Source organism: Embiotoca jacksoni, unplaced genomic scaffold (genome assembly GCF_022577435.1).
Source record: "Embiotoca jacksoni isolate LCO1_2020_lvr unplaced genomic scaffold, fEmbJac1.0.p SCAF_5, whole genome shotgun sequence".
NCBI classification, from domain to species: Eukaryota; Metazoa; Chordata; class Actinopteri; family Embiotocidae; genus Embiotoca; species Embiotoca jacksoni.
In genome coordinates, this window is record NW_027185403.1 from 18,364,280 (window position 1) to 18,386,923 (window position 22,644).

Genomic DNA, 22,644 nt, shown 5'->3' on the forward strand with positions numbered 1-22,644 from the left:
CATCTTGATTTCAACGTGTTTATTTGATTACCATAAATGTTTTTGAAAAGCGGTACATAAATGTTATATTATATATTCATAAATATTATTATTCTAAATAAATGAGACCATCTCTGTGAGGTCATTAGCTTTCTGCCTTTACCAGATTCAATTCTGCATTTTACAAAAACCTGCCAACTATATTGTAATCTGCTATATCAATGGCACATAAGACAAAGAAGGACAATGTTTTACCAGTGCACAGTTCAATTTCAGAGTGTATGCTAGTTTTCATTAGTGTCTCAGTGGTTCTGATTCCCTAAACACATACCAGATACTGGTACCAGAAAGGCAAAGGATATCCTTCAAAGAAGAAGCAGAATTAGCTGTAAACACAACATAAATTTGTTTTAACATGACAAACAGAAACAAAGCAAAAGCATAATTTATTTTGAATAATGTTTCTTTCTTCCTGATGAATTATGTACAAATTATTGCTCCTTTGACCTCTTTTTAGTTGTTAAACACTACATTATTTGCTAAGTTTGTCTGTCTGTTGGGGTTAGGCAGCTAGAGAGAAGACTGGGTCTTTTAGAACTCATTGAAAACAGCTGCCTGTTGCTACAAGATATACAGCTGAAGATGGCAAGTGTGAATTAAAAAAGTGAAGATGCAATGTTAAAATCCCAAAAATGAGATCTGCATTTCTGACTAATAAGAATGCTGACATATTTTCTTTCAGTTTGTCACCATAGGTTGCCCTTAAACATTTTAGAGTAATTTAACCCATAGTTAATATAATAATGTTCATTTAACTTTAGGGCCAGGATTAGCAATCTATTTGTGCAGTAGGTAGTTGCTGCTTTAGGTGAGGATTTGGAAGAGGGGGAAGAAGTGGCCCCACATTGAGGTGTTTCTAATAATTTATCCATCTTACCTTTACATTTTGAGTTAGTGTTACAAATTAAGGCAGTAGAGACAATATGGACATGTTATCTGTGTGTAAGCCTGCAGTCCAACCCAGGTAAATGATCAGCCATCACTGGAAATAAGGATAAAAAAAGACTTTTTTTTTTAAAATTATAATAGGATGGAGCAGATGGTTGTAGCCTTTAGGGCAGTTTGCTGTGAGCTGAATAAAGAAACATGAATCAAGCGAAGTAAAATAACAGATAAAGGAAAGAAAAAAGCAAGTGAGCCCACATGAGGTTAGAAGTGCTAATAGTTTTGGTCTCAGTGGTGGTAGTGTGTATGTGTTTGGGGGGTTTCATGACAGAACTGGGTGGCAGGTGATGGCTGACTGACAGCTGTTACCCGAGGGTCCCAAAACATCCCAGAGTGTTCTACTTCTTTGGCTAAGAGTCAACGGTTAACAAAGTAAACTAAAAGGACAATTGGATAGGACATTTTATTTGGTCCCTGACTTATTGGTTTGAACAATTTTAATTATCTAAATGGTTGCTTGGCAGGTGCAAATACGCTGCAGATGAACTTTGGGTAAAGACAGTTACGTGTAATGAATAAGATAAATTTGTTCCCCTCAACGGACAGGATGCCATGTCCTTCACTGAAAAACGTTTAATCTATTGTCGTGTGTGCCCTTCTTCTGTTGTGGTTCTGGTTCTGTTTAGTGGTTTTCAGGATTTGAGCTGTGTCTTACAAAACTGTCATTTTTTTTGTTGAGTGTGCGCATCCTTAATTTGCTATATTATAGGGTTCTGTTTAGGATAAACATTACTTGGATAGTGTTAAGGAAAGATTGGGGTATGGATTAAAATATGTATTAATACTGACTTCTGTTGGGAGGCAGGTTCAAAATGAAGAAAACAAAAAAATACAATACAATACAATACAATACATATAAGTATAACAGAAATAGCCCCATGAATGTCTCTGACCGTTGTTTATGTAAGTTCTACCATGTGCAGCTCTGAGTAGAATCACTATAGTGATAACAGTCTGAGGCTATGGTTAAATTATTAACTTCAGTTAGGTCTGGGGAATGTTTGTAGTAAAAGAAGCCAATGAAACTCCCAAGACTCCCAAGTCAAAGTTCTACCTTTTCTACCAACCCTGATCTCCACCCTCTATTATAGAAAATATTATCAGTCCAGTTGTCTATTAAAATTATTAATAATTTAGAAACAACAAAAGTTGTTTCTTTTGCATGAAGTATAAAGGTCTAGGTAAATTTGCTTGGTGATAAATTTATATAAGTAAACAACATGCATGTACGTGTTTTGTTTATTGGTCCCATACTGTATACAACAGTATACAGAGCTTAATATTTTTTTCATAATAAAGCACGTAGTTTCTACATAAATACTGTGAATGTGTCAAAACAATTAGTCCATGGAGAAATGCCCAGAGCCTGTTATTAGCAACTGTGCTGTTTAGATGAGCTACTTGGACTTCCATAGGTTTGTAATGTCACACAGGTTGTGGTTATCAACAATTAGTTTGCTTTATCTTTATATGATCAGGTGTAATATTGTTAATATCATTATGCTTCTTACTAAAAATTATCATTAAGCCATAAACTGTTGAGGTGACTCTTTTAACATTACTGCCCTTCAAAGTTGGGCCAAAAGTTGCTATATCTCATGTCTTGAGGTCATAAAACCCTTTTTGTGAGGCTGGTAAGACGAGCAGCGCTGCCTATTGTAGCAGGAGAGTGAGTGCAAGAGGCCTCGTAACCTCCATTACACATCTAAAAGTGATAGAAACAAACTATTCCACTTAGGATGACTTCTCCTCTTGGTCCCGCTCCCACTGCTGTTAAAGGTGTGAAAATGTTAAGAGGAAGAAAAAAAAGGTGTTGCCCTTTGAGAACAAGCAGACAGAGGCCAACCTAATGCAGCCATACACATATGGTAATGAATCAATGCACACATATAGAGACAGAAGAAGATATGATTCTCCTGCTACAGTGAAAGTGAAAGTTTGTTGCTGTAAGTCTGAGGACTGCTGTACTCTGTATAATGCACAAACTTCTGTTTTGTTTGTGTGTGTGTGTGTGTGTGTGTGTGTGTGTGTGTGTGTGTGTGTGTGTGTGTGTGTGTGTGTGTGTGTGTGTGTGTGTGTGTTTGGGTAAATTAGCTATTTGGTAGTACGCATTTGGAACTCCTGAATCCGCAACACAACATGAAAGCCATATTTAACCAATTGTAAATGAATGCTTTTATCTAAATGAATAAATAATTCTGCCTGAGTTTGTGCCCCATCATGATCACAACCCGGATGTCTGAATTCACCCAGAACCAAACACAAGTCACTGAATTTAAGAAACTCTCCAGGGTACGTTGAGGACTACGGAAGATTAATACACAAATATTTTAGAAAATGTTTTTGAGCATTATTTATATATTAATTGCGAAAGGTGGTTTGCAGTTCTTCTCTCCACAGCTGGATGTACACTATACAATCACTTAGTTCTTACAATGTAAAGACTATCACAAACCATGCTAGAAGCATATTCTTAGCTGTGTCTTACTAATAAATTACGTATTTAAGCAGGTATGCATCTCCCTTACTGTTAAGTTTATGAGACAGAATATTCATATCAAATATACTTGCAAAGTTCACTTACTTTAATACTTGTTTATGGAAGTTTGAGTTATAAAGCATTTTTTGTGTTGTTTTAGAAAACCAACTCTAGGTTATATACCTTTCCCAATATACTTTACTTCTTCTGTTATTCCTGAGACATACAGTATGTCTATTTGCACTCTCCTCTGGTCCACATCAACAGTGGTTTGTTTGTCCATTTAAGGCATTATAATCTTTCAGTTAAAGTAACATTACAGCTTTTTTGACATCACCACCACATTAGACCTGGTCCAAATCTAAAACCACTTTAGTTTGATAGGTCAAACCTGGACTACATTATCATAGAGAGGCTAAATATTCTTTAAAACATGGTTTCTGATTTGTAAGACCTTCATTTGTATTGTGAAAATTAAAAAAAAAAAAAAAAAAAAGGACATTACGCTGATTTTTTAACATCTAGACCTTGGTCCTGGTCCAGATCTAAAACCATTATATTTACACGAGTCAAACCTTGACAAGATCAAAAACTGTGTAGCTAAGAGCTCTTAGTTGTTTCCTTTCATTTTCCCCTCAAGTTGCCTCCCAATTGAAAGCAAACTCATACCTTTGGTTGTCACAATTACAGTTTGGGCACATGAGTTTCTAATGGTGGTAACACAAATTGTTATAAAAGCACTGCAGATTCAATTGGTAACAACTAGACATATCTATAACACTACAGACTGAACCACAGCAGCAGCCAACGTCCAAACTAAGCACATAGCCCCAGGTTCCCCGACACCGAGGACAGAGCAGCTGCCGCTGTGGTCACAACCAGGAGCTAAATACTGTCGGACATCAGTCTTTTACAATGAATGAGCACTTAATGCATCACATGAAGTGTAACATCATCCCTCCTTTCTGTAGTACCTGCACAGTGTTTCCTTTAACTGGCAGCGTGTTATAGCTGAACTAGCCCATCACACTTCTGTTAACGTAGGCCAGTGCAGCTGAGTACAAACAGACATATGACTGAGAGGCAACACAAGAAGAGTATTGTGAAGTAAAGCAAAATTAGTCCAGAAAAAAAACTTAAAAACGTACCAGAATTCCACCTTCAATTAATTTCAGCCAAACCCCAAGGTCAATTATTTTTCTTCTTGATGAAATAAAGCCATTATTCACAGCAACAGAGCCATTGCTGACAAAGGTTTCGAGTTGTTACAAAATATCTGTTATATATCTGGGTTAATACCCTTTGTTCAAATTGGATAACTAAAAAAGAAAAAGCAGAAAATGTCAGTAGACTTATATGTTAAAGCACCTTTTTTTGAGCTTTACTCTGCATGGTATGCACTATGAAATCGAAAAGGAATGGTATTGGTGGTCATTTAGGTATGTATGATCTTGTGGCTGTGAGCAAAGATGACATTGCCAAAGTATGTAGGCACAAGTCACACTGTACCAGGTTGTATCTGTCATTGAACAGGTAGAGCGGGAGGTGGGGAAGAGAGGTATTGAAGGGACTAGTTCTGGGACATGCTGTTGAGGCTTCCCGAGGTGCCGTGGGCCTAACTTGACGGAACACCGGTAAAGGGAGGTGCCCACTTGATAACCCCAGTGAGATACTGCACACTCTCACCGTGTTGCTGAGGCTTTGTTATAGGTGGCTTCTACTTAGGTGTATAAGCATAGCATGCATGGTTAGTTAGTGAGTTAGTTAGTATGTTTGGCAGATATTGAGTCAGTGGACCCTTGCAGTGTTATTCTGCGTTAATTTGGCACTTTGTGTATTGTAAAAACAAACGGACTTTGAATATGATACTTTTGTCAAGTTATACCTAAATTGGGTTCAGTTTTAAACTTTAATGATCATGTGATTATCTAAACGAGTTCTGATATGAAACATTGGGTTTTCAATCTCTGATTCAGCAATGTGAAATGCAGGTGGACAAAAGTACAACTCTTTTCTCAGGGTGTCAAATACTGATGTTCTGTCACAGCTCGCTGGCGCCGATATACACACAAGGTTCCTCGGGATTAGAGGCCAAAAGTACTTGAATAGGGTGAGGAAAAGATCGTGGTTTAGTTTGACATAAGTAATGTTATGTAGATAAGGTCACATACTTCACATTACTTAAAATAAATCAACATTGACTTTCACTTTCTTCCAGGTGAGAGTCCAGAGGTTAACCTTCTCCCTACACTGACATCCTCACACTATCCACTCCATCACATGACTTCTTCTTCGACCTGGGTCAGAACAGTGCAGTCGCCAAAGGACACCTTTTGTTTATCACATTGACAACAACAGCTTTGACAAAATGGCAGTATTTTATGCCCTGGGAATGAACACAAGAAGACAAGGAATAAAAACCCACTTTGCTAAAACTTTAAAAGCATTTAATTTGATAAAAAAAAAAAAAAAAAAAAAAAAAAAAACTAACAGAATCTTCAATGCATGTGTGTCCGTGAAGTCATAGTATGTATCAACATGCATCTATGATGTAAAGCACCTGCAGACACTCCAGGTATTGCTGGCAATGCATAGTGGAGAAGCTGACCCACTCACACTCCAGTCAATAATCGTTTCAGTTTCATTACACACATTGTGGTCTAGTTCTGGAATGCTTTCAAAGGGGATTTCTTATTAATGCAAATTAAATTCTAGCTCCACAGGATCCTTATCCCAGAGAGAGAGGGCGAGTTTGAAGAAGATAGAAGGGGAGTGGAAATACAGCAGGAGAAATAATTAGAGGCTCAGGGAGACATAGAGATGACAGTTTATCAAACAGTGAGGACTGCTTTTTTGGGGGACACCAGCTTCTGAACTCATTTATAAAAAAGTAAAAGAAAATCTTCTAAGAAGCACTTCCAAAAGAAAAAGAATGTTAGTGTCTGCTAACATTAGAGTTACAGCTTCACAACAGAAAACTGTTAAATTAATCATACCATCACAAAACACAGCTGAAATATTTCACTTCAAGAGAAATATCTTGTTGAAACACGACATGATAACCATTGTTCTTTACATTTGAGATATTTTTTTTAACATTCAGATATTATAGGCTACTTGATATTTATATTACTCAGAATTACAATGTAAAAATAGTTAGATTTGGTAATAGTGGAGACATATAAGACATTATGGTTACAATAGAGCCATCTAAAATTTAGTGGTTCTGTTTTTTTAAGTGAAGCATGGAGAATGACAATTTAACAATTGCTGTGTAAAAAAGAAATGTTTGCAGCCACATTTAAATCACAAATCACCAAAGCTGCAAATTATATTAAAAGCAAAAAGAAACCATTACGTGATTAAAGTAGAAAAAAAAAACATGACTTTCTCAGGCACGTTCTAATTAGGATTAATGGGGTCCATCAGGAACACTCACTTTTTGTCACACATTTGAACACTTTTAGTGATTTCACAAGAAAGATTTGAAAGTATTGGAGTTGCTGTCTTTGCTTTTCTCATTCGTTTAAAGTGGGCAAAGGTTAGAAAAAATAAAGTACCATTATGTTGTATGTCAGTCTAAGGTTTGCAATGTTTGGTTTGAATTGTGATGACAATTGTGAGACCTTGTCCTTATGTGGCTGGCATTGTAGATCAAATGTCTTCACCCTCATAGTCCTGAGTAAGTTATTAACAATATGTTGCCCCTTAAGATGTATTAGTCTTTGAAACACAAACGGATCATCTGAAATGTACATTGTCCAATTCACTAGATGAATTACTAAGATGTTGTTAGTGACAGTAAAAACTAAAATCTTATGAGCTAAGGTAATAGGCTTTGGTGCACAAATACAGTCAGCCAACCTACAATGTATTTGAAATCATAAAACCTATAGCTGCAGTCTTTCTCTCGGAACACATCTGGCTAAAAAATATAAATAAGGGTAAAAACATAACCTCCTTTCAAGTTCATGGCAAACATAGAAAACAGTATCATGAAGATATATTGTATTACATCACGTTGTTGTGAAACAATTTGCAGCCTAAAGGCTCCAATAAACAAACAGACTGACTTGAAAGAGGCAACTTGAAAGTGTTCCCTCATGATTTTATACAAATGAATGTTGTTGTGAATTAATGAATATTCACAGTCTCCAGGCATCAAATTATGCAATAATTAATTGCAGTTCATGTCACACTTTTGCATGTCTGTGTGATGGTGGGAATAGCCAGTCCACTTCATTTTCAGTCAATCAAAGTCTGTGAAAGTGTCTTTTGTCACATGACAGAGTTTACACTTGGATGCAGATCATCAGCATTTGGGCATCCAGCCCTGATGTGGTTGCTTTCAAAAATGTGGCTTTGAAGCCACATCTATCTTCAGGACTGGCTCAAGTCAATGTGTTACCCCAAAGTAAGAAGAAAACACACAATCAAAAATGTACACGGCTCTGACTTCATAGCAAACTAATATATGTATTGCAATGTAACAGTAATGTACGTAGTGTCAGAGACTTTTAATGAACTTCCTGCAGCATAATCCACCTCTGCACTGTTTGCTCATTCTGTTCTATACACACTTTTTTTTATGGACAACATACCTCAATTCAGTACTCTCATGTTACTGTACAGTTGCCTTCTCACAGCTCAAAGGTCACGGAAATACAATATTTATCGATGTTGGAATATTGTTGGAATATTTCTTTAAAGAATAGAAAGTGTAGCTTAATTATACATGAAATATGTCTCCTTTATAAAAAACACAGATCCTGTTCGAAATACAGCCCATCGTTGAAGTCATATTTCCAGTGTGGGTGTTTTAAACCTGCATTCATTACATTTTTAGTAATAACAATGTCTCAAATGTGATTTGAAAGTAGTTACTTGTAGTGCTGAACCTAAAGTGAAGTATCACCAGGTACCAGAGAATCTTTCAGCTCATTGTTTTGGTTTTGTGGCCTGCAACTGTTTTGGAGACCACTCTCGTCAACCTTGTTGCCAACAGCAGGAGGCTGCTGTCTTGAGAGAAAAATAGCTTTGGTGAACCCACTGTGACCTGTACCTGTGACCCAGTTTGTCCTCTGTAGCCACAATTAACAAATGTCCAAAACATGCAAGTTTTCACTCGATGCAACAATTCACAGATGTTACCTAACACCTCCAATCTGCACACAGAGAAGGCTCCAAACACTGCAGTGCAAACAACTCAGACAGGTAGGCGACTTACGTGGCCAAAGCTTTGTTTCAAAAGAGAGAAATAAGGTGTCCTAATGTAAGATATTCAAGTTTCAGCATAGCAGTTATCAGAATGTTGTGCACCATGTTCTGTGCCACATAAAAGGAAGTAAAAGCCCGGTTTGTGCAAGGTACAGTGTGCCACTTCTAATCACTGCAGTCGCTGTGAGCCATGAAGGCTAGTTACCAAACACACACACATATACTATATTAAATTATTATAATAAACGTGTAAAAACTAGTAGACTAATTGCTTGAGAACAACTTTTAGGTGATTGGAGAATCTTTTGCTGGGAAGCAATCTATCTACCATGCTCAACACCTCTTACCTTTATAGTATGTGAGGACTAGAGACACGTTCGGCATGCACATTGCTGTTGTAGTGACCAACATGGAATGCTGACCACTTATAGCAGTTTTCTTCTTGGACCATACTTATAATGGTGCAGGGTTAACAGCAGGTAGAACCTTGATCTCTCTGACGACTCATTTTGTAAGGGTCAGTTTGAGACCCTGTTATCATGCAGGTCAAACGCTGTAATTTTCCAACTCATTTTTCCAACTCATTTTAAAGTTTCAAATTCAATTACAATAAAAGTAATTTTATTCATGTATAACTGTCTCTTTGCATGATTGCCACATTTGTCACAAACAAGAAACAAAAAAGGAAACAAGGTAAGCTTAAAACACATACGCAGGCTTAACCTGACCGGTGGCAACAATACACATGGTTCAGCTTCCTTTCAAATATCTTTGTGCCCTCCCTGCAAGGCATTTAAACCTGTGACCTTGCAGCCCACCTCTACAAAGAGTTTTTCTTGCTGTTGTTATTTTTGCAAACACAGGCGTTTGGGTGAACATCTCACCTGCATCACACATGTTTCTCACCCTCTTCATCTTCTCTCTCTCTCTTTCAGTCCATCCTTCTCCATCAAGGTTGCAAACAAAAGCTGATTACCATATTCATGAGTCCCCCAGATGACAAATGAACACACAGCAAAATAAAAAACAAAATCCATCCTTTATCGTGCTTTCATCGCATATTGATCATCCTTTCATCTGCAATTATTTTGTCAATCCCTTTGATGCACTTCCTCCTCCCTCACAACTTATATTTCCCCTCTGTTTTTTGTTTTTTTCCCTCTTGTCTGTCAACAGCCTGTTTATATTGATGCACCAAGAGCGATGCGTGTGTGTGTCTCTATGTATATGGGATTTTGCACATTATGACACTGATGGAAAGGCTAAACACCTTGTACAATATGATATAATCTGATATATTGTGTCTTATGTGTGTCTGTGTTTGTGTGTCTGTGGGTGTGTTGTGAGTAAACCGAGAGATTGATGAAGACAGAAACAACGTTTATGTGTGTTGACAATGATGAAGAGCCAAATGAGATATTTCCACAATAATATACTGTTATTGGCAGGTGCTTGTGTGTTTGTGTTTGTGTGTCCTGGAGTGTCCTTCCTCCCTTCTTCTTTGTGTGTTCTGTTCTTCTCCCTATCAACCTCTTTTTGTTATGGAGGGGTCACAGTGAGATTTTTTTTAAGGCCCACTTTTGCGTTAACAAGACTTTTCATCTTCCATTGAGTCATAATGTATGTCTATTTCTGCTAAGCTGCTCCCAGTGCAGTATGGATACACTCATTGACTTTTACTTTGAACTGGGGATTAAGTTTGCCGAGAGTACTACTGCTCAATAGGCATGGTTATGTAATTATCAAAAGTAAACTCTTTGGGGTCTCTCCAGGAAAGAGCAGTACAGTAGAATGATGAAACACATGCTTGTGTGAGCAGTGGTAAGGGTGCATCTGCACATCAAATGTTGTATCAAACTCTGAAAATAGGCAACTGAGACCCTTGAAATATTTCAGGAAGCCTACGGCAATGAAGCAGTGAGCCGAAGGTGTTTTGAGTGATATGTGCACTTCCGTTGGGTGGAATGTCTGTCTAAAACCGAGAAAGGTGCATCAGGTTAGGTCTTTAACATTCACAGGGTTGTTCACCATGAATTGGTCTCCCAGAGTTGTTGGACCATCAACACAGAGTTCTACTGTTATGTTCTGAGGTGTCTGAGGGAAAACATTCGGTGCAAACAACTTGAACTGTGGCTCGATGGCACCTTGGTTCTTCAACATGACATCTGGCCTGCTAACAGCACATTGAAAACAGACAAGTTTCTCACCCACAACAACACAATCCAGCCCTAGTTGGCAGACTTGCCTCTGTGCTATCTTTCTGTTCTCTAATAATTTGTCACTTATTTTAACGTGTAATCTGCTCAAGTTTTGGTTGTGTAAAAAATTGCAGATGCCCCCTGACAAGTGCTCACAAAATCTTGTGAAACTCAGGTGCTTATTTTAATCAAGAGGCAAAAATGTAAGTACTTACTGAGAAAGTTCATAGCTTGTCTGTGCTCTGTGCATGTCATGGTGCTGTGCACCATTCGCACATAACAGGTGCTGTTTCTGAGCTTTTTAATCGACCCTTGTATCATATTGATGAGCACACAAATGGTTCATATGGACAGGAAAGCTGAGCTGAAATAGACATGTGCATTCAAATAAATGGAACAAGAAGAGAGATGCAAGGTTTGTTAGGAGTTAACCTAAAATATTTCAAGCTAATGCAAAAGGTATTGTGAGGTAACCAAAAGTAGTCCTAAAAAAAAAATCTCACCTCTCAGGTACCTTTTTCTTCATCCTTTTCTGTAGACCTCATCACCTATTCTTTACTAACTGTACAACTGACTAATTCCCCAGAGCAGCAAATGTGCACTTATCTGTAGACTATTCAAACAACTGTATCTGGCAGCAAAGGTCTGTCAAATTTAGGATTTCTAAACACGATATACCTCCAAGACCAAGAAGTATTTCACCAATTACCCAGGCTACATTAGTTGGTTGGGTTATCAGTGGCATAAAGAAATATTACTGCTTACCACAACCACTGTTTAATATATTTACAACAATGGAATATGTGAAGAATCAAACAACTAATCTAAGATTTGAAAAGTACTTATTCAATATCTGTTTCATACAATCATGGCTGGACCGCAATAGTGGGACAAATGTCTGTCACTGAATGAGTGAGTAGTGACAGTGAGAAAGATAAAGACACACCATCGGTTGATGACATGTTACTGCCATCAAATTTAAAATAAGCATTTATTTTTCATAAAACAATATAATTTTTCAGTTTCAATATTACTTGGGCCCTTTTGCTATTGAATATGGGTTTACAGAATTTGTAAATCATAGCATCCTTTTTTTAATTTACATTTTACACAACATTCCAACTTTTTTTAGAAACAGGGTTGTACAAATGTGGACACTCACTATTGATGCGCTAAGGAATGTAATATGATGCTGATCTGAATGTGAATTTACACACATCACCATCCCTCATGTAGGTAGAGGGATCGTGGTCGAATTGCAAGAATGATTGGCTCTTGTTAGAGCACATCTTTGTGGCCTATTAGTCAACACTGTTCAATAATGGATTTAGGTCACATGAATGGCCATCCATTCTGCTTTACACGACAGCTCCATTAACAGCGTTACCCAGGATAGTGTTACCTTTGCTAAATCCATAAGTCCTAAAAGTTTTTTCACTTGTAAAGTTGACTCTCAGAAATACAAGGAAACCATACAGGGAAGATCAAATTGGAACATGCATATTTTGTTGTTTAAGCATTCCATGTGGGTATGGTCTGTAGCTTCAAAAGCATACAATATTTAAGACTTTCAAGATTTTTGTTGTGAGGAAGTCATCCAGAAATATTGTTTTCAACCAAATCATCAAGGTACTTTTAGCTAAAGTAGTTAGTTAGCTACAGCTGATCAAATCTGAACGATAGGCTGCAGGTAATGGTCACTAGTTTGTAAAGAGGAACCTGCTTTCTCTACTGTTCTTGTGTCTTAAATTACAAATAATATTCTTGTTTTTCTTTCCTCACATTTATTAATTCATTTTCATTCGTCTCTTATTTTTTTCCTTTACATCCAGTTTTTTTTTCTCATATCTTTAACTGACATGTCCATCTTCCATCTGATTCTACTTTAACCTACTAATTTCTGCCTGTCTTAACTCTTCCTTCCTCCATTGTCCATTTCATGTTCTCCTATATCTTATTTGTTCAATTCTTTTCTTCATCCATTTGTTTTCTTTTCTGCATTCTCTTATCTATCTCCTTTTTCTTCTATTCCTATTCTTTTCTTTTCCAACTCCCTTCATTTCCCCTTCTTTCTTATGTATGCTTTTCTGAATTTCTTCTTTACTGTTCTTTTTTGGTTTTATTTCCATGTCACTTAGTTTTTCTTCTTTAACTACATTGCTCTTTTGTATTTCCACCTTTTCTTTGTCTTACGCTATTCATCCATTACCTCTACATGCTCCTGTAGTTTACTTCTCTTTCTTTATTTCTTTCACTATTGTTTTCACTCCCTACTTAGTTCTGTTTCTCTGTCCCCCTTAATCCATCTTCAATTCCATTTATTTCTAAGCACCAGATTTCAGGTTTTATTACAGAGGTAAGGTATTTCTACCCCTTAACTGGGCAAGCAAAAATAAATGAACACATCACTGTACGGTTTTGTTGCAAATAATTTGATACTTTGGAGCTACTGTGCTGCATTATCATGTTCTGAATTAGATGGTAAAGGATGACTAACAACTGCATACACAGGCAGACTCTCTCTCATGGATGAAAATCTAAAACATAAAGACCTTTTTTGCATTCAGTTTATCCTGTAGTCCACCCACATCTCTCTGTGACAGTTTGAAAGGGAATAATGACATGACCCATCACCATTTTAAAGAACATGAATGGATAGACTGAATAAACTGAAAGAGAAAGACAAAGGGACAGTTAGAGATATAGAGAGTGGCAAAGGGATGACAGACAGACGGCGGGAAAGCGAGATAGAGACCGACTCCTAGCAGGGACAGAGAGAGACAGACGCAGAGATATAAATACGATGTGAGAATAAAAAGACAGACACAGAAGAAGAAAGAGAGACAAGAGGGGAGAGAGAATAAAAAGAGAAAACCTGCCACCTTATCTTACCCTGCCTTTCACAATCAACCTCAAACTGGCATCTGATACTACTCTGTATATGGGAACAGCTGTATCAATGAGCTGTATTACTGTATGGACTGAACTCAAGCTGCTATTAATTAAAATTTCCATTATCAATAAATCAATATATTATTTATTCAGGTAATGCAGGAATCATTTACTAATTTCATAGCCTGGTGCGAACCAGACCCATTGTCACCATGTGATTTTCATGTGTAAATGGTCTGGCCTCCCTCCATCGGGAATCGGTTGCAGTTGTTCCACCCTACTGGGTTAATTTTAACCAATCAGCATGCGCCGGAACCTGCCGCAACTGCTGCAACTACCTACGGCATGTGTCCACCAAAGTGTTATTTTCCTGAGTACAGCATAAGTTTTAAAATTGTTTTAATGAACACCAGCTTGTGTGTGGGTAAAGGTTGCTGATCTAACACATAAAATAATATTGCCATTCAAGTGGAACATGCATACACACTCTGGATAGATAATGGCTGGGAAAAACACGGTTAACCACTGACACTGGTTGCAGATTGGTCAACCCTTCAGAATGGGTGTGCAAACGCTAACACAAGCCAAGCAGACTGTTTTCACAGCGAAGAAAATGTTGAAGCTTTGAGCCACAGTTGGCGCAGCCAGGCTAGGATGTGACTTGAAAACACATCGGAGAATTAAGGATATAAATATAACTTCTAGACTTTTATGATGTGAACTAAAATCTGAAAAATACTTGATTTTTGGGGCCGATAGCAATATTTGGTGGTATCCGCCAATATTCTTCATGTCTGTCATTTTTGTACTGTAAAGTGTTTGTAAACACAATTATTTTGTAATGATCCTAGTGTGGTTAGTTATGACAAAGATATATAATGCCACTTTGACATTCACAGAAATAGTGAACTTAACAGGGAATTTGCTAATTATAAGTAACTTTTAAAGACTACAAATAAAACCATTTCTAATTTACACCTCACATATTTGTTTATGATTGGAATTTAATTAATTCAAACCATCAACATTTTAAAAGTGTAGAAGAGCTGTATTATCTGTATCATCTCATTCATAAGTGCTGTGAGTCCGCAGGAGCTCAGATGGTTCTGTCAGTACATGTCTCTCATTTGCATGCATTCAACCAGATCAAATGATGCGGGAGCTTGATGGAGATTACAGTTATTTAGTTTATCCACCAAGCCATTTCAAAGTAAATGTGAGTGTTGTTGCCAAGCAACAAGCCAAAACCCCAGGAAGTCACTGCATAAAGGAACTAAACTCAGTGCGTAGTGGAAAGGCAGGTCGGTTCTTGAGTTCCTCAAGGGGTTCTTGCTCAAAGGGAAAAGTTTGTGCAATGGAAAAGCATATTGTATTTGTAGCCTTATTTTCCAACTCTTAATAGAAAGCACATTTTTTACATTCTATAAATCAGCCCATGTATCAGGAGGTGTTATGCTCATATACCCAAGCCACATTTAGCTGTAACTAAGACAAGGAAGAACAGTAGATGGTAGATGGTGAAAACACAAATCAAACATCGGCAAAAGGTGAATGGACAGATGACAGGGACAGTCAACTGTTGAACAATTAGCTGAGCCTCACTAACTTTAAATATGACTGACATTTAGGTCTGAGAGCATTTGTAAGACAAACTACTGAAAATAAATGATGAAGCTTAATAATTTGTTGTGATTAATTAAAGAAACATTTTACGCTACTAGTTATTAAATATGTCTGTGTTTAATTTATCAAGTCATAGCCTATCACAATTTGTCATGCTTTAGTTTATTTTCATCACAAAAAGTATTTTTTACTCTCCAGTCTACGTTCATCAGTGTTCTTTGTCAGTTCCATTCTTCTGATTCAAATTAAGAAAATGAATGGGAACGTATTGGTTATTAATTAATAGGTAAATATGCCTTTGATTTTTTTTTTTTACAGAATAAACTTACATTTTGATTTCAAATAGTCACAGAGTTTATAAGTTCAGAAACAGTAAACAGTAATATGAATGCTTAATGTGTTTATAAAGGAGAAATGGATATTGTACTGACTCAAAAGGACCTGCAGTTAGTGCTTCATTTCTTTTTTTTAAAGTTTTTTCAAAAAAATAATTTAGTTTTACAGATCATGTATTTATTCTTTTCCATTTTATACTCTAAACTGTTTACACTTAGTGATAGTATTGCATTTATATTATGTACCTACACATCCTGAAAGTACTACGTTTTAAAGGATACATTTACCAGGATCCTTCAGCACCATTAGCCTTCCTGAGTTTATTAAAAAAAACAAAAAAAAACTGTCTTACACCATGAATCAATCTTTAATTATGAGCTCTTTTTGTGCTCTTACTGCCTGTAGACCACATCAGTATAATAACAGAGAGCATAATGAATTGTGTTTATGACCCAGAGCATTGTGGAGTAATGAGAAAAGTGAAGGAGAAAGAATGTGGGCTGGTAGAGGGGGAAAATAAACAAATCTCAATAAAACAAATGAGGAACGAAGAGACTAAGAAAGCAAATGTACAAACAGTTACCAGACAAAGAAAAATAAAGAGATGAAAGAAAAAAAAGGAAAAAAAAAAGTTAAAGCAGAGAAGAGTGGAGCACAGAGGAGAGGGGAGGAAGAGGAAAATGAACAACATAACCGTGGTTGCTGATGTAAATCTCCCTCAGGTTAAAACAAGATGATAATTAAAAATGTACCGCAGGGTCACACTCTGGCTTTGTGTGTTTGTGTGTGTAGAGTGTGTTCCTACATGCGTGTGTCTTTAGTGGCTTTAGTTTTGTTATATATGTGTGTGTGTGTGTGTGTGTGTATGTGTGTGTGTGTGTGTGTGTGTGTGTGTGTGTGTGTGTGTGTGTGTGTGTGCACGGTGTGGGTGAGATTGCGGTGCCCATTAAAAGGTGTCCCTGCTGCAATCAGTGTACAGCGGCCTTAGGGCCTATTTGTTACTACATCAATCTGAAGTTAATGGAAATACACCACACATAAACAGAGACTAGGACACGCATCCAAACACATTTCTGACAACATTGCTAACATAGTCAGAGAGACTGCTGAACAGCAGGACACACATGCCTGCACACACTTATGGACTTAAACATACACGCACAGCTGGCAAGGATGGCAGCCTACTGGGCCAACCTCAGAACACAACATGCTGTTTAGTACACAAGCAAATCATAATGAGATCCTTTCTATGTTTAATTCATGTCTCCTGATTTCACTCAAAGAATTATTTCTCCAACCTTTATTGTTGTTTTCTGAACAGTTTATTGGGTTTGCTGACATACCTCAGAGAAACCGGCTTTTCTCTTGCTAACAGTGCAAAGATTACGTTTTTGAGGTTGATGTAATTTGCCAATCCAAACAACTTTGACTCTCAATCTTAAAATCATCCAGTGAAGATGAATCAAAATGAAAAGACTAACTTTGAAAATGCCATGGTTTTGACTGTCTGCCAGGTCTCATCAATAGATACGGCAGCACTGTAGCGAGTCCTGTGTGGGCTCTGCAAATGTTTCAGCACCAAGTAATACATATCTGCTCATAAGTCACTGTTAATCACTGACTGGAGGAGATGAAAGAACGAAAACGCAGCCAGACTGGAATGGATAGAGTAGAAGCTGAGAGAGAGCAAGACGCCAGCCGAGCCCTCATAGATCCACCATCTTTCAATTATCTGAGCAAAGACACCACATCTCTGTCAGCTCCAGCGATGCTGTTCTGTGGTCAAACCTGACCTCTGACTTTTGAACAGATGGAGGAAGTGACCCTTAAGGGTTCACTAAAGCATCTCTTTACTATGCTGCCAAGAACAATACCAGCTGGTGAAGTGATTTTGGCAAGATGGCCAAAGTCAGAATTGCTGGACATGTGACATCGATCACCAAAAAGACATTTTCCAATACATGACTAATGCAAAAGAAACAATACAAAATAAAGCCCCCAAAAACATAGCTTCTTGAAGCTTATTTTTTAACCAATGTCAGAATTATTTTCAGATGGACAGCCAGAAAATGAATAAGAAGGAGTGACTATAGCTGGCAAAACCTAAATAACTCGTGGAGAAATTTAATTGACCAAGAATTTTATGAGACCAGTTGAACGGCAGTCTATGGAGTGCGATGCCAACCTCTAGCAGCCCCCGGTGGTATTGCAACTCAAGGCACGTCAGCATTGGTCTAATTTTTCAGAGCCAGAAGCTACGTCCGCTTTTATATACAGTATATGGTCCATACTACATATCCAGATAATTTTTCCATGTCATCTTGGTTGTTGTTTACCTCAACCCCTCTGCTAAAGCTATCAACCGAGTGTGACGTCATTCACACTTTCTGTGCGCTGCAGCGCATTTCTTTATGAACTCCAGGGACTTTAATCATGTGACATTGGATGAGCGTTTCTTGTGATTCCACATCGTACATCACTCTCAAACATTTGCAAATTATTTTTTTTCTATTTACTTACTGTGCATTTATTCCTATTAAGAGTATTCGATTTTGGGCTCTGTTTTTACTTTTAACTTATTTTTTTTTAATTTTCCTCACCATGTGTTAAGGAATTAAAACAAAACAATTTCCCTTCAGGGGTCAATCAAGTTTTTCTGATTCTGATTCTATAATCATTGCATCCTTATAAACTAAAGTACTAGTCAAAACTTACGGTGCAGATTCTGCTACATGTCCTGTCAACACCTTAGATCAAATAAAACTCCAGTTTTAGATTTCTTTAATGCCTGAAGGTCACACTGAAGTGCCACTGATCACGTATGTTGGGAAAAACTAAAGGGTCCGTGGTCCCAATAGGACATGCTATTCCATAAAGACACACCATAGCCGTGAGCACTTTGCACCAAGAATGGGGACACCATTCTAAAAATGAGGGCCTTAAGGATTACCACTTTAACCCAAGAATAAAAATGTTATTCCTTACCAGGCGTGATTTCTATCGCTGTGTCATATCTCTCTGGAGGAAAAAGGACCTTGGGAGGCTGAGTGGTCTGGAGAGCTGAAAAAGAAATGCAAGGAAAGAGATGATAACTTTGGCCAGGTGGACATACACTGTATCATCGTAACGACAAATCATACAAAACAAGGAAAAATGGAGAAGGAGAAAATCAACTTGTTTTTTTCAACATGGGCAAATTCATTATAACCATCAAACTATTAAGTCTGTATGTAGGATGATTAAGCAGAAAACAATGAAGTTATGTCTTCATTCTTGAAAAAAAAAGGTACAGCATTGAGTGTTTTTATGGAAAATGGTGTTCATAAATACCTGAAAAACATAGCTGCGATGTGGCTGTAGAGCTATATAGTTGACAATTTTCTTAGGAAAAGCTCAGAGGGAGAGATGAGCTTTGTCCTAACAATTGATCACTGGCCCAAAGCATCACAAAGCTAAATATAAAGATAAAATGACCTTATTGACTGTCACACTTACTAGATGGTGCATCAGCCACAAAGGCAGCTCAGAGTCCAACTTGCCTCCGCTCATTACTTCTTTGTATCTCTGTACAGACAAACCAGATGACTTTGTACTCTGATGACCAGCAACACTTTCTGCTTTCACTTGAAGCACCTTTCAATTTCACCTAAAAAAAAACAAGAAAGCTCTCTGCTACCCAACACCTTTCCCCTCACCACCTCAGAGTGCCTAACAATCCTCTCCGGTCTTCAGCATTATTTTCAAACGGCTGTCCTACAACACATGTAATCTGTGTCTGATAATTTAAATAAGTCTTTACTACAAAATGCTTTATATTCTCCCCCCCCACACACACACACACACACAAACCACTGGTAGTAAGCTATACTGTGCAAGGTGCTGGTGTAACTACTAGTCGCAATTTGGGGTTCAGTGTTTTGCCCAAGGACACTTCAACATGTGGGCAGGAGGTAGTGGGATTGGATTACCAAGCTGGAAAGTGTCTGTCAGAAGAAAACATATGCAACTTGAACATCAGGTTTGGTCTTTCAATAAATCTCACAGATCAACCTGTTGGTTTATTTAGTTATCAAATAATTTAGAAATGATGCCATTGTTAAATGTTGGGGGAAACATGCTCAAAGCAGCATGATAAAGGCTGCAAACATTAAATGGGAAATTTTCCACTTCAGTAGTAGGAACATTAAGCACTAGTATGATCTGATGAACATAAATCAGTATCATTTCAAATAGACACACAAAGTGCATAACATGATTAGGAAAAGATTGTGGTTTGGGTTGCTTAAAATACATTCTCATTGACTTGTGCTTTATCATTGGGTTGAACACAGTTCTCCAGAGTGAAAATGCTGGGTTTGTTCCATTCAACCAGCCCAAATCTCTTCCCTGCATTGACTCTACGACTTCCAGATTGTAAAGACCACGAGGGAAATGTTCATATTCTCCTCTTGTGTAGATGGTAAATATAACCCCCCCAGGCAACTAAAAACCACAATTACTACAAAGCGTAGTATTCATATCATGAGTAAGTGAATACCTAGTCTGGGATTGCTGCTACAACTTAAACAGTTTGATCACTCTGACATTTTTCTTTTCTTTTCTTTGTTTTTCTCCTTTTGACATCACACCTTCAGCCTTTTCCCTTAGTAACCCTGTCAATCCGTATGTCATTCCATCCCTCTATCTGTTTTTTCTGACAAGACTGATGGTTTCATTTGCATTCTGGAGGTTCTGCTGCGCCCTTTTAAGATTAATGAGACAACCCTTCACCTAGACCTACTCCTCTCCCTGATTTGTCACTATTTCCCCACCATTTTTGTACATGTCCATACCAATAATAAAAAAAAAAAATCCCAAAATGTGTGCAGATCGTGCTGTCATTTTCAGTTTTACTTTAAATGTGCATTTATGATTTCATTTAATTATAGAACATGTTATAGGACATGTTTCATTTTTGCTGGGTTTGCACAGATTTACAAACCTGCACCTCCCTGGTATTTTGGTGAGTCATTAGGAACTTGACTGCGTCAAAGTGAGAAGGAGACCCGGTAGGGGTTATGTCATAGTGATTAAGTAGTGGTGCAGTGCGTCTCTCCTACATACACTCCAGTCTTTATCACGTGAACAAGTGAAAGATAACACAAAAAATTCTGCTCTACGTGTTTGAGATAAATTGTCCTGTTTAATATGCAGAAAGTCTCTTCATTTAAAGCAATATTTTAATAATACCAATAGCAATTTGTACAACATTTATGCAACACTTTCCACCTGTATTTTAGTTAGACATTTTGAAGCCCTACTGGCACCGAAATGACCAAAAATCTGTCTGGATGCACAAACATCATGTGCCATTAATTCACAAAAAAACGGCTCTGTGGGAGAGAAGGAAAATTGTGTATGTGAGTGTTTGGGCTATGTGTTAACCTGAATACAAATCTGAATATCAAAAGGGGTGTAGTAAATAGATGATAATGATGGGGTTGCTGTTTACTTTTAGCCCTCAGTTTCATAGAGACTCAGGAACAAGAATATGAGATCTCTGAACTTTTCATAATGGTTGCTTGTGTTGGAAATTACAGAACCCTGTTGAGGTGGAAAGTGTGTTTGTGTCCATGTATGTATGTGTGCGGTGAAAATAGCAAAAGGTTAGAGGATTGGCTGATTTCAACCACACAGTCCCAGAAGTGATTTAGAGTGACTCATTTCAGGAAGCAAAAAATCCTTTTTGTGTATCTGGCTTTGTATTTTTCCCACGTCTGAGGAGCTATTAATATTATACAAAGCTACGACTTGATTGAGACAAAAATGTCATGTTTTATGATTGTGTGTAATTTGAATCAGTGCTGACATGGAAATATGAAGGAATAGAATAGGAGATTGAAAAATACCAGAAAAGTAAAGTACTTGTCATGAAACATGTAAAACAAATAGAAAGTCAAATCATGGTTTGGTGGTTAGCAAGTTGTAATCATTCAGTTAATCAAACATAAAAAGAGCTGCTGTTGGAAGTGAGGTTGATTCAAACAGAGATGCAAGCTGGAAAACCAAACATTGATCCAGAATACACTGAAAACTGTTCCAATGTAATTCCCTAAGAGTTTGACAGTATGTACCACCCTTTCCATTTTACACGCATCAATCTAATCTATTGGTAATTCTAAAGTATTGATTTGTGCAGCTTTAAGTTTATTTTCTTTTCAGCCACCTCTGCTTGTTCTTCTTAAGAATACTCTGAAAGTCAGCAACACAACTTTGTTCAAATGTCAATAGGACAACAACTGCTGATTGTCACCACATGTATCATTATTTTTCAAGGATGATCTTGACTGCAACTTGACATGTCCATTGTCCAACTGACAACCCAAAACTCAAAGATAGTCAGTAAATTAATTATATTATAAGAACAAATGCATATTAGTCTGTATTTTACATTTACAATGTCACAGTCACATGTACGTAGCCACTGCCCCCCAGCAAATAAACTGTCAGTGCATAAGATACTTTAAAAAAACAACAACAACAAAAATAAGGACTGACCACTGTCTTAGTGCCTTGCCCCTTCAGCTGCACTTTGGGTTTCAATAAGACCTGATCTTTTCCTGTAATGTATCTCACTGCAGTCCAGAAAATCAGGTCAGTCAGCACAACAATCACTTGACAAGCCTTAGACAGAATAATCAGTTAGGTTTTGTGCTTATGTGCTTCTGCAATCATTAGAAGGCATGTGAATCTGGAATTTTCATGAATTTCAAGGTAACTCTGAGTGTGGGTGCATGTATGTCATCAGAAATGAACTTATTTGAGCAGCAGAAAGTTTAGATCATTTGAAAGTTATTTGAGTAACTTCTCTGTGATTTGAAGACAGTTTGACACTATCTGAATACCCCTGATCTGATCATTTCAGCTCACCAGGTG

The 22,644-nt window shown here is 37.4% G+C and overlaps 1 protein-coding gene across 3 annotated transcripts in view; it reads right to left on the reverse strand.

Moving 5' to 3' along the window:
• The window catches only part of il1rapl2 (interleukin 1 receptor accessory protein-like 2), a 446,491-nt gene that overhangs the window by 49,839 nt on the left and 374,008 nt on the right, over positions 1 to 22,644 (reverse strand). For all 3 annotated transcript variants that reach the window (XM_069170885.1, XM_069170884.1, XM_069170886.1), the window contains one exon: positions 18,715 to 18,789. In XM_069170885.1, the coding sequence (XP_069026986.1) occupies positions 18,715 to 18,789 (75 nt within the window). The remainder of the gene's footprint in view (positions 1 to 18,714; positions 18,790 to 22,644) is intronic.